This window comes from Melozone crissalis, unplaced genomic scaffold, assembly GCF_028551555.1.
Source record: "Melozone crissalis strain CALT ecotype California unplaced genomic scaffold, PUWL_Pcris_2 ptg000027l_1, whole genome shotgun sequence".
Classification (NCBI taxonomy): Eukaryota; Metazoa; Chordata; class Aves; order Passeriformes; family Passerellidae; genus Melozone; species Melozone crissalis.
The window spans coordinates 12231087-12244492 of NW_026535805.1; the positions used below are offsets into that span (position 1 = coordinate 12231087).

Sequence of the window (13406 nt, forward strand, 5' to 3'; positions counted from 1 at the left end):
TCAATTTAACATTTTATAAGGATGAATTTGTTCAATTCAAAGAAACTGAATTTTAATAATATAACTGCAAATTTGAAACAGATATTTGGGTTCACATGCTCTGGAAAATGTCATATCTTGAAACTAGGTACTGAATATTTTCTAATAATTGTGATTTTTAGGATCCGCGAATTAAGTTTATGTATGGTGATTCAATTGAACTAAAGAATAATTCTGTGTTGGGTGTAAGGTTATTTTAAAGCATAAAAGTTCATGGATAATTTGATTGTGAATTAGGAATAAAGCATGCTGGGATAGTCATAATTACCTGTAAACTTGCAGAGTGTATACTACTGCAGGATGAGTTTTAGTAAGATAATATATTTTTCTCTGCAGAGTATTATTAATGAGTGCTTTAAGGTTTTACTGTACATGGGCATTATTTCCACTACATCGTTTATCAAGAAAATATATTCTGTAAACTAAAACTATACCTACATAAGTTACATTTATTATGTGTAAAAGTATTTAATTAATAAAATGTTTTGTTTATTTTTTAATATTGCAGTCTGGGAATTCAAAACTTAAATATTTCTAGTGTCATTCTGATCTAAAAGAGAGTAAAAGTTGCAGGAATAGGTGGTTGCATGATTAACTAAATTTCAATTACTTAAAAGATAAAATAGACGTTACTTATAAGTAAATAATCGTATTTTAAAATATATCAGATGTTTATCATGTAATATATATATTTTTTGAGAATTTTATGTGCTTAAAATCTCTTAATATTTTAGTGACAGTAAGCAAAATACAAAATAATAACTAAGTTTGCTTGAAAGCCTATATTTAATGAGAATTTTAAAAAGAATTTGGTTTTTATACTTTAAAGGTGTCATATTATATATAATTTTCTGTTCAACCCCACAGTGGATCATCTAAGCTTTGAGCACCATAAAAAGCCAAAGGCTTTTTACGGCTTCAAACCCTATGTTCTTGGGTGAATATTAGCAGTCTCTGCTGATACTTTCCTAAGTATTTAAGATGGACAGGAAGAGTATTGAAGAAATGTGCCAGTTTAGAAGAATAAGCAAAATGATTAGTTAACCTCATGTAATGTGCAAATTGCTCTGGAATAGTATTGCTATCCATATTCTTGCAAAAGAAGGGGATGTAATTTGAATGAAAGATATGTACTTCTGACCAACAAACTCTTCTTATCTTTATGTTACCAGCTCAGTGTGGGGACTAAGCGCAGATTGCATTCAGGTGATAGAGGCTGTGAAAGGCTTGTGGATTCATGACAGACTTGTTGATAGTACTTGAAAAATGAGACCTTGAAACTGTATTTGATGCTTAAGGCAAAAGGAATAATACACATTTTTTAAATTGTCCATTACATTTAAACATTACATGATTACACCTGGAATCTCAGCTTCTGAAGCCAAGGTTTTGTGTGTAGCCATACTTTGTCTATTCTGTAGACTATGAGATTTTCATCTTAGCTCTGCTTACTCATTTCATCCGAGTCTGCCAGATGAGGAAGGAAGAGGCTCTCACAAAAACAACCACTACTTTTCTGTAAATAAATTCCTGACAAATGCATGAATATGAGCTGCATGTCTATATGTATACATATACAGATTCCTGCATAGAACTATGAAGAAATTGAATTTAATATTGGCAATCTAATTCTGTTTGTAGCTGTAGAGAATTCCATGTTTCTACAAGGACATTCTGATTGTTTTCAACACATAAAGGTATGAAATAATTGCTATAAAGCAAAACTGGTAGGAGACTATTTAAATACTGACTGCCACCTTATGTTTTGCAAGAGTGTTGAAATTAGGAATACTTTTCTGAAGCTCTTAATTTGCTGTGCATTTGTGAATGAGCCTTTTATTTCCAACAGGTTCTTGGTTTAGTGTATATGTCACCAAATGTTACTGAATTTCACTTTAATTACAGCCTATCAGAAAAGTTCTTCCTAACGTGTTCTTATTTATCCAGAAATAAGGAAATTTTTGACATCATATATAGCACAAATGTAAAAACTGAAGTTATAAAACCATTAGTTGAGAATGATTGGATTAATTCATAGGTAAGCAATAAGTTACTGCTTTACCTCTCTGATGGCATATGAGGGCTAACTACAATTAGTGCTGTTTTGCCTTAGAATGATAATATAAGCTGCAGTAATTGAGGAGGTACTTGTCAGGGAGCTCAGACAACCATTACTCCACAGTGATGTGGCCAGGGAAAAAGAGAATGTAAATTTCAAGTCATCAAAAGGGATTCCCCGTTTTTGTGTGAAGATTCTTTAAAGTCTTCTTTAAAGAATCTTTTGTGTGAGGATTCTTTAAAGTCCTCTTTGAGAGGGAAGTGTTTAATTTTTACTATGATGCAGTCTTACTTTAAGGAAACCACACTTTAAGCTCAGAGCCAATTAACTTCAAACATCAGCAATGATGTCTATATCAATATATGTTATTAACATGCAGAACTGTTATGTTCCATGGGGTCAGTGTGAAATAATTTCTGTTTGAAACAAAACCTGTTACTGCATATTGATGAATTACCTCAAATGTGTTTGTACTCTTCTGTTTCTTTACTGCCCTCCAAGGGCTTTAAGAGTTACCAAAGTGCTGACATGGAAAGCTAAAGCAACTACTAAAATAACTCCTGCCTTCCTTAACAAAGAAGGATAAAAATAAAATAAGGCTAAAGGAATGATCTTAAACATAGAGAAAACATATTTTATTCAGTTTGATTTTTTGGTGCAAATAAACCTGATTTTCTCCTCCAGTCTCAACAGTGTTAATGTCAGCCCCTTTTAATGGCTGTACCATTTCTGTAATTTGGAAACTGACCACCAACCATAAACATACAAGAATATATTTCCAGTGTCCTGAGAATTATCCCTATTTAATACTTCTAAGGCTAATAATATTACTAGTTCACTTTTTTATATGAAATAAATTCTTTCAAAATTGAGTGCTCATTGTGTTACTACTGAATAGCAAAGGTTAAGAGAATACAAAGTTTTGTGAGGTTAGACTTTAATGAGGAGACAGCTAAAAACTGTTTTGAATAATTTCTTCAAAGACTGATTTTTTTTTTAAATTACAGTTCAAACAAATTACACTTAAAATGCATACAATAACTTCAGCATACAAGATATATTGGTTATTCAGATCCATGTTTTATGTTGATTTGTTTCCTGAAAAAGAGTATAAAGTCCAGTGAAGCTTTTTTAAGGTAGCTTTTCTACAAACATTTGAGCAAATGTCAAAATTTATTTACAAAATTTTTTTTTGTGCGTGAGATTATTTAAGTTGCCTACAAATTCTAACAGATTTTGTATGTTTTGTTCATACACAATCACTGATCTCACTGGTTCAGTTTTGATCCCTTGTTCTACATGATGGGATGGGATGAGAGAGAGTGCACAGCTTTTTTCAGATGTCAGTGAGAAAGGTTTAGCAACAAATGGCTTCATGGGGTAACTGCTTTGTAAGACAGAATAAGAGGAGGAAGATAGGAGGGAAATCTTGCATCCCATCACATGCTGGGTGCCCTGCATCCATGCAGCATTGGACAGAGCCTGAATGATTTCCCCATGGCACACTGCACAAGAGCAGTACAAGAGCAGTATGGATCCTGGCCATGGAGAGAAGGTCTCCCTTTTGCTCTATCGAGCCTTTGTATGATTTTCTTACAAGAAAACAGCTTCATTCTAGAAGGTGTTCTTCTGAGAACTCAGTGAATTTATTTGGCAGCCCAGGGATCCGTGCAGCACAACTTAGGCCTGAATGCCCCACTGCATGCGCAACACCTCACAGGCTGTGCCTGCTCAGGTTCACTGCTACATGAATCATTAACCCCTAAATATGTAACAGTCTCCAGTCATGTCCATAACATCCAGAACAGCCTAACTGTGTTTTTGTTGTTTCAAAACAGAATCCATTGGAGACAGTGGGAAGGATTTCCTATCACAATATGATGTGTCAAGCAAGCAGTCTGCCCCAGCCCTTACTCATCTCACAGTTCTGCCGTGTCTCATAAGGGAGATTATGCTCTAATTCTCTTCTTGAATGGTGTCCTGGTTCAGGGCAAATTCGGGAGAGAACCCCCAAAGGGGTTCCTCCAGAAAGCAGATTCAATCGCCCTCTCCCCCCAGCTGGTTTGGGAAAAATACCTCCCTGGAGAAAGTTGGAAAAAACTGCTTATTGAACAATTAAACCTAAACAATATTGAGAAAGAAAAGCTCTTGCTGCTCCAAAACAGATGACAAACTCAGGAAGTCCCCTCCATGGGCTGTAGCTCAACTCACAGAGTCTCTGATCAGTCCCTCCAGTGCTGGAAATGTCGCGGCCCAGGCCCGGCCTGGTGGGCCACAGGTGCAGCTGCCAGTGCTCTTCTGGGTGTTCAGTCCAGAGCAGGTTTAAACAGGTCCAAAGAAAAGAAAATAAAAGTCCAGGGAACTTCTTTGCCTCAGCTAGCTAAAACTAACTAAAAGCCAAGGAGAGCTCTGTCCTGTTGTCTCTGCTGTCTGTCCATCTGCAGAAAAAACAGTCCAGGAGGAGGAATGTGGAGGAGTGAGTGCAGTTTTCTGACAACAAAACTCCACACTTCTTCTCTCCCCACTTCACTCTTGAAACAAGTCTTAAAGTTGCAAAACTTACTATTCAGCACAAGCAGAATATGATTGGGGATAAAAGCATAAGCATAAGCAGAACATATGATTTGGGATAAAAGCAACATATAGTTAGCCCAGGACAGATAGAAAATCAAATCTGTGTGCTGTTGTGGCAGTGGTAGCTGAATAACTTTGTGACCTTGCCTCTTGAATAAGTGTTGACTTTGTCCTCTGTTGTGGTATTCAGGTATTCATGTGGTATTCATTATCTTTTGAAAGATCATCTTTTTGGGATGATACATAAGGTGATTATCCTGAGAATTCTTTCCTAAAAGCTAAAGTCCCTTGCAGTTATAAGAAACATATTTGTTTCTTATAACTGATAGATACCTAATAATAGATAAATAGATACCTATTTTATCTATTTATCTCTGTACAAATAGATACCTATTTGTATCCATTAATTTATTCTGTGCTTCTGAACAGAATACAAGATGCATACTTGCTGCTTTTCTCTTTTAACTTGATCCTAAATTTAATTGTGGCCCTATAGTCTTGTCACAATGACACAGTATCACTATATCCTGCTCATGTATTGGCATAGGGCTTGTGTATCTTCATATGTTGTTTTTTTGCATCATTATGATCAATTCTTAAATGTTTATAAATTTTTTAACATTATTTTATATTTCTTCAATTCTAAGCCCTAGAGAAAGATATAATAATGGGAAGCTTGACTTTTAAAATGGTCATTCATTTTCCAAAATATATTAAGGGGATTTTTTATTATTTTTAGTGCACAAATTAATGAGATAGTATTAATTAATCAAAGGAAGCTTTAAGGTCAATATTTGCTAGTAACAAGAATTTAATAAATGAAAGCATTCAGTGTGCAAGGCTCTCCTGCATTGGTGGCAGCTGAATTGATTCAGGAAAGGGCATAAGTTAATAAGAGTATATTGCAATCAGAATTGCTCTGGGCTTTAGTGTGTGATGCAGATGCAGACAGAATACAATCTGACATTATCAAAAGTTTGATATGCAAGGCCAGACTTATACTTTGGGGTTTATCTTTTGAATGGGGAAGCTGAATTTTGGGAATAAATGAGAAATGTCTTATACCACCACACAAAAATAAGGCTAACGGTGGGAGGCAATCATATTTGGAAGAGAAATTGTTATGATTACCAAAGATTTGTGTGTATTTGAAAAGAGTGAGTGCATTGTAATGTGTTTAAATTATTTCTCTATATGCATTTGAATGTTTTGACCATCACACTGTGAACTACCCCCACAATGTCTAAGAGCAATACTGTGGAATGCTGCTTTGATGATTGATTTCATTCTCATTTTGAGAGAAAACCCAAATCTCTCTGGTTTTGAAGCAACTTGGAGTAATTAACCTGCAAGAACTACCTACTGATAAAAACTCAAGCCCCATACTCCCTCTTGTGGTTTATCTTGAAGAACATGAAAAATATTTATATACATATATGTATATCTATAGGTGTATATGTATGTATAGAAAATATTATCTATACTTACACAGAAGATAAAGTTTTAGTTTAAATAAAAACAACTCTCAACTTTTAAAAATGCTCTAATTTGTTTTAAATTGTGTCAGAATATGTAATTCACTCTGAAAGACATGTTATTTATCTTCAGATTTAGTGTACTTCTGTTTAACAGATTCTTCTCTCAGTTTTCCTAATCCAGTGAGGCAACTACTTGGCTTCCATGTTGGGTACTATAGAATGTCCCAGCTGAGGAGACATTAATGTCTTCTCAGTAATGGCACTAAAGTTTGACTCTCATTAACCATTTCAAAAGAAAAAAAAATCTTATGTCGAAGGACTATTCAAAGAAGTGAAAAGTATTTTCAGTAAAATTTAGCAGCTCTTTAGGAGCTTGTGTCATATCCTTGATGCTTGCATCCAATTCCTTTCTGGCAGCTTCAGTCTTATAAATATGTAACTAAGAACATTTCTAACAGGGGGAATAAATAAAATCATTGTTAACTTGCTTTTTATTTAAGGAGGAGATAATTTACAGTTGTAGTTACTACCATTTAAGAAAAATGAAAAGAGAAATAGTCTTGACAAATTTTTCTAAAGTTATTGGAAACATGTTGACTACAGATGTGTTAATTCTGAAGTATTCCATTTATATTTGTATGTCAAAATAATGGTATGCTTTATGTATCATCTGTACTTGGTAATAGCAAACAAACCCTTACATATTATTTGTTTGTGGTGAATCATCTAATCTCTTACTCTTGAAATCTTAATATCTCAATAAACAAAAATACCAAAGCTTTCTCTAAAATGTACAGTTTTCTTATATTCCTTTTCTATGTGAAGTTTCATAATAATGGAATAAAAAGGAGATGACAGTAAAAAAAGAAATCAACATTTCCTTTAATGTGTATAATTTATTTTACATGTTCGTTCATTATGATTTAACTTTGGTTTTAGATTTCAGCTTTTAGATGCAATCAAAATTAAATTATGAAACAACATTGCATTAAAACTCTGGTTTTTCACTGTTGTTTTTATTTTTGCATGTAGAAAAGTGACAATAATGGAAGACTCTGATCAAAACATTCATCTGAAAAACTTGTCTCTTCAGCAAGCAACAAATGAAGAGGAAGCCTTAAACCTGCTCTTCTTGGGGGACACCAACAGAATGATTGCTGAGGTGAGATTTGCTGCTCCAATCTTCTTAATACCACCAAAATTAAAATGGTGAAAAACATCTCTCCTCCTCTCTCAAATAAAATGTATATTTTTGAAGTCCTTGGATGTAAATTAGTATCCTCTTTTTGAGTGTATTTCCACAGTGAAATTAAATAAGCATTTCTCTGATGATAGTGTTCTATAGTGGATCTGATTGGTGGCTCTTGAAGTCATAACTCACTGAAATTTAAAGTAGAATACAGAAATTCTCATTAACTATAGACTTACTTTTGAATGTGGCATGTATCAACATACACAGACATGTAAAGATAAGAAAATATGTCCTTGCAAAGCATTGTCAAACATTCCCTGTGAAATTTTTCCCTGGAAGTGTTCAACACCAGTTTGGATGGGGCCCTGAGCAACCTGTTCTAGTGGAAGGTGTCCCTAGTCATGGGATGCGAGGGGACTGGGCTGTTGGAACAAGATGATCTTTAAGGTCTCTTCCAACTCAAACCATTCTATGATTCTATGACTAAGCACTCAGTTGCCTTTGAAGTACTTAATATAAGTCCCCTCTTTTTTTCCTTCTTACTGCATAATAAACACGTGGTGTTTTATGGAAAAACACAAAACAAACAACCTCCCAAACCAAACAAATAAACAAAACCCACCAAAAACCCAGATGGGAGTTCAAAGGAAATTCAAAATAAATACATGCCAATATTCATGCACAAGGCTGTTTTTACTGATTCTGAAAAATTCAAATTAAATGTTTCCGTGTCTGTAAGGTTCTTTTTTCCCTTCATGCTTGAATATGGAATGTAAATATAAAAAAGCGTGTTGTATAATATGAGCACTGGCAATGTGTCTTTACTACAATAGAGTTAATTCTCTTTTAGAACTTTTTGGATTTTCCTCCTCTGTATTTCCAAAAGGATATATCATAAATCATTGACAAGAAAGATACTTAGAGTATATGAATAGTCAGGTAGTTCTGTGCTCCTGCTGGACGATCACATACACAGGGGAACAGGGACACAGGGGAAGAAGCATTTTATTACAAAACATAAATAGGTAACACAAATACTTATTTTTTCTCAAGGATGACTGTTTCAACAGTTATATTTTGAGAGGTAGGAATATGTTAACGCAAGAGATAACCAACATAAGGCCTTCTCATAAACCTGAACATTTAGGCAAGGAACTGCTTCATGATATTGAAATAGAAATATTGATACTATGTGGAGGAGAGGAACTTGACAAAGTGTAATAGAAGACAAAAGGGTTAATCTAGAGATCTAACAATGAGGACTTATGACATAAAACATAATTTCTCTGGAGAACCATATTTTTAGATCTTGAGTTATGATAATACTTTCTGACCTCTGAAGATTAGAACCCTCTTAAATAAACTTTAAAGAAAAAGAAGCAAGATTAATAAACCTAAATAGAAAAGAAAATAAAATAAATGCTTAATTCATCTTTTTTAATGATGAGTTTGGCTGTGGAAAAACTCAGATGACTGTCATGGATCACATATGACATGTGTAGCCTCTAAAATTGCAATCTAGTACTTTCACCCTGAATAACCTTTCTTTGAAGAGTTGACTCTTTTGAAAATAAGAATGACAATTTAATTTCTGCATTGCCTATGCTAATGCAATCTAACTTGTGATTTGAGGGGTGCATTTTTCCCTCATTACTGATTGTGCTAAAAAAATGTCATCACAATATTAAAGTATTTTGCAGGCAAAATTTGTTCATTCATTCCATTTCAGAATCTAAGAGAACGTTTATAACTGAATGCTTCTTTCCTGCATGTAGCTATATAGCCCGAGAGAAGGAAAAAAAGGCAACTAATCTAGTTTGCTCAGGATTACTTTGCTTAGGTCCTTTTTTTCTAGTTTTGATGTGTACTACAAGTTGTGTAGATGGTAAGATGGGATACATTTATGCACTGACGATTCATAATGTAAAAATCCAAATAGGAATTTTTTGTCTCATATTCTGCCAGAGAGAAATAGGCAGAGATCAAAACAAAAAAAAACTGGAGTCTTTTGTTGGCAGTTCTGCTGAATGTAAGGACTAGATTTTTGTTTGCTTTCTGATAAAGCAGTTTCTTGATATATTTAAATGCATATGAATCTGCAGCAACAAGTTATAAAATCTGAACTGTTTTCTTATATTTTCTATCTTTTAAGACAAATTTATGATTTTGGTACCTAAAATGCATACTGAGGATTTAAAAATCAAGTTTGCAGTATAAACTGGTAGCAGCAACATCTAAAAAAGCTGCTGCGTGGAAATAAATGTTTGGCCATTTAGTTGGTGTTCACAAACCATTTTATCTTGGTATACTATTAATATATCTTCAGCTGAAGTGGTCTTTTCTAAGTTCTTGTGATGGGAATCCCATATAACCTCTGCCTTTTGAAATAACATGCCTAAACCTCTGTGATTTTGAGAATTCATAGTAGTTTTTAGTGTTTCTCTAAAAGCTAAAGACTAAGGTAGCCTCCCAAGGATGTGCAGTAATTTCAAAACTGTAAAATCCTTTTCTGAGATTAGTACATCTGAGGACTGTAGTGACATGTACAGTTAGAATTTATTTTTTCCTCTACTGAAAAGCTATTTTGCTTTAATGAGGAAGGAAATGTTTTAGGGCATGGTTTGATACCTACAGCACTCCATTTTTCTAAATTTGGCACACAGTGTATAATACACAGTATTTGTTCCATCATTTAAAATGTTTGAAGGACAAATGGGGCAATCAGTAAGCTTTTGGCAATGTTTAAATATAATTATTTCAAGAAAGAATGAAATTTTATGGTTTAAGGTTAGTTGTGGGGCCTGACTTGTGACCTGTGAATTGAACTCATTCTATTTGTATTTATTGTACATTAATGTTCTCTCGAATACATCTAGAAACCCAGTGGTAGTGTTTGACTGCAATTTTAATTCGATGAGATAGGAAAAATAGGATTTCAGTGTGTGAGCATATGAGATTAAATGCCACTTTTGACAAAAATGCATGCTCTCTGGGTTAGTGCTGCAGTCTAGAAGAAATTACAACTTTCTGCTTTCCTAGGTTCCTCTTTGGTGTCAATTATTAACTTCTTTCCACTCCAACAAATCTGTAATATTGTATTATGAGCACCAAATAGTATTGTTATTGCAGCACAGATGTTTTCATTTCCATGTGTGGTAAAAATATTACTGGTCATACATACTACTTTGAATAGTCCTTAAAATGCTTTGGGATTTATATGGATAAAAGGCAATATATAACATAACGTTAATAATGTCTTCACCAGGGAATATTAATTACTTTAAAAGTTACCTGAGTTTAAAAGTTATCATGGTCTAACTGTGAAACTGTACTTCTAGTAAATACGAAAATGAAGTATTGCTTCCAGGACATGATTGCACCTATTCTGATCCTGATATTTTCATAGAAAACTTTTTTCAATTTCAAACTATGACAAAGTGTACTTAAGTACAACTGAAGAGCACCTATACTTGTAACATATTATTTAGAAAGGGAACTAAAGACATACTGAGGTTTCTGTCATCTACCAGATATAAAGACAGGCACCTCCTATTCCTCAATTTGTATGCTCTTCCTTTTAGGATAATTCTATTGGAACTGGAGTTTATATTCATTAGACAGAGATATCCATCTGAACTGTGAAATTACTGTAGTTGTCAGAGCATCTTCCTACAGATATCCCTCTGATTGTAGCACAAAATTGGAGAAAATTGATTTGAAATCAATCCTGAATGCTATCAGTACTTTCTCTTTTTTGTCCTTGCTCTTCTTTGAAAAGTTCAGAAGCAAAAAATCCTTAAGAAGAAAAAGAAGTATTCCTTAAAAGAAAATTTTGTAAGTTTTCACTGAGACATTCTCTCAAAACACTCTGAACACTGAGAATTGACATCTCTTTATGCATTGGCTAATCACTAATTCACTCATACAGGAAAATCATGTTCTTCTGCTGTCTAAATATTTTGATTCAAGAAAGAAAAAAATTCACTGGAATGGTGTAAGTTGCCAAGTGGCAATGGTTTGCAATATGGGCTTAACAACTGCATTTATCACCTGCAAAATTGTTTTTTCCCAGTGGTCCTGCTGTCTTTCATGTATTATCTCAGTCAGTGTTTTGGCAGCCATGCTTAACACATTATTCTGCCAGATAGTAGCAGCTTCTGTTAGTCTAGTGGTGATTTTCAAACAGCTTTTCATCCGTCTTTGTCCTGTTTAAGAAGCTTTCTCTTTCTTAGATCCTCAATCCTTAAGAATGCTGTTTAGACCTGTAGCATCCATTTCTGGCTATTTTTAGTGAAAACATTTATAACAACAGCTGCAACAAATAAAGGATTTGGGAAATACATAAATTCCTGTATAAGGAAGAGCTCCTGCAGTGTTTTGCTGACTTAAGATGGGTAAGAATTAGATTAAGATGGACAGCTTAGGTTCCAGCAAGTTTTTGGATGGTTCTTGACCTTGCATTCCTTGACAGAAATATCCAACTCAGAAGTTTCTTCCAGTATGACTGTGATGTAGATTCTCATTTGAGTAGAAGACATCTTCTTGCAACCATTGTACAAATAGAAGTAGCAGTTAAAGTCACAAAGCTTCTATCCAATTTATTTAATTTCAGCACGGGTATATTGTCATCCTGGAAAAAAAACCAAGACTGGCTTGTATGGCTTGAAATACACCTTGTACGTATTTTCCATGATCAAAAGAAGTGTTGATGCTTTGCCAAGTCAATATTACTGAATTTGTCCTTTGCCAAGCTACAAATGGGCACCAATAGATGAACTGGCATTAAGTCCTTTGTAGTGTTCACGTGATATCACAAAGCATCTGAAGTCTGCTTATGTGGTTTATGATGTAACAGAATTCCTGGAAAAAATTATTCTTTGTAAGTAACTGCTGCTCATCAGTTGTTCTATATATAGCTCTCACAATAGCAACCATCTGCTGAGAACCAGGCCACTCCCCTCTTTCTCTTTTTTTTCCTTCATCACATCAAATCAGTGTTAGGATGATTTCATATACATATGGTTTGAATACTACTAACAAAGCCAAAATGAACTCTGAAAACCACCAAAGGAACATTTTAGTAGGCGCTGAGACACTGTCCAGAAAATGTTATTTGTTTTCAAACTTTCTAAACAGATGAATTTGATACTCAGAAGTTGTATAAGATAACAACCAAATAGTAAAAGGCTTGTTCTTGGACTAGAGATGCCAACACATCATCATTTCTCTTCTGTGCTGTGCATCTACTTGTGTGGTAAAAGTAGCTAAGAGTGGGGCGATAATGAAATTAACATTTCATGGTCGCATCCCATTTAACAGTTTAAATTTTTATTGCTGTATGCTTTCTGCAAGAGTTCTAACAGAGCTTCCTGTATATGGGAACTCCAAAGCAAAGAGTATCATACTGCAGAAAGGAGTTTTGGTGTCTTGATTAAGCCATGGTTCTACTCTGAAGAAGGACTTCACAAAAATACCAGTTTGGGATTCTAGCCAATGACTTCCAAACCAGCTTCATTAATTTTTTTCCATTTACATGAGAAAAAAAAAGCTGTGGAGAGAAAATCAATGGAGTTTCTAATGACTAGTTCAGCCAAATCTACATGGAACACTCAAAATAAAGTTGTGGCTAGTGTATCAGAATAGACAATAAAAACCTTGTAGAACAAATATTGCCATGTGCTTTTTGGAACTCAGAGTCCTGAAATTATGTTCTTTTAGGATTTGAATTTTTTTTTGCCTCTGTTGACATTAAATGGGTGTGACTAAGAGCCCTTTTTGAAATAGACAAGGTTTTGCTTTAGTGTGAATCTCACATTTGCTTAACAATGCTTATTCAGAAGTATGATGATTTCTTCAGCTTCTGTTATAGCAACATTTGCTTTGTGCTTCCACCTGTACTGATACTTGATCTGGCTTAGACTTTTCTGCATTATACTGTGACTGATGCTATCTCTGTAGTGCAAAATGTCCCTAAATATCAGTTCTGTCAAGGAGAATGTACTTAATTATTAATTCTGTTGTGGATTTTTAGCTGGAAAAAAAATCCAGTCCTGCTGCAAATAAA

General features: G+C 34.2%; 1 protein-coding gene across 1 annotated transcript in view; it reads left to right on the forward strand.

Moving 5' to 3' along the window:
- The window catches only part of KIF6 (kinesin family member 6), a 151044-nt gene that overhangs the window by 19540 nt on the left and 118098 nt on the right, over positions 1-13406 (forward strand). The window contains exon 6 of the mRNA XM_054280030.1: positions 7183-7312. Coding sequence (XP_054136005.1) covers positions 7183-7312 — 130 coding nt within the window. The remainder of the gene's footprint in view (positions 1-7182; positions 7313-13406) is intronic.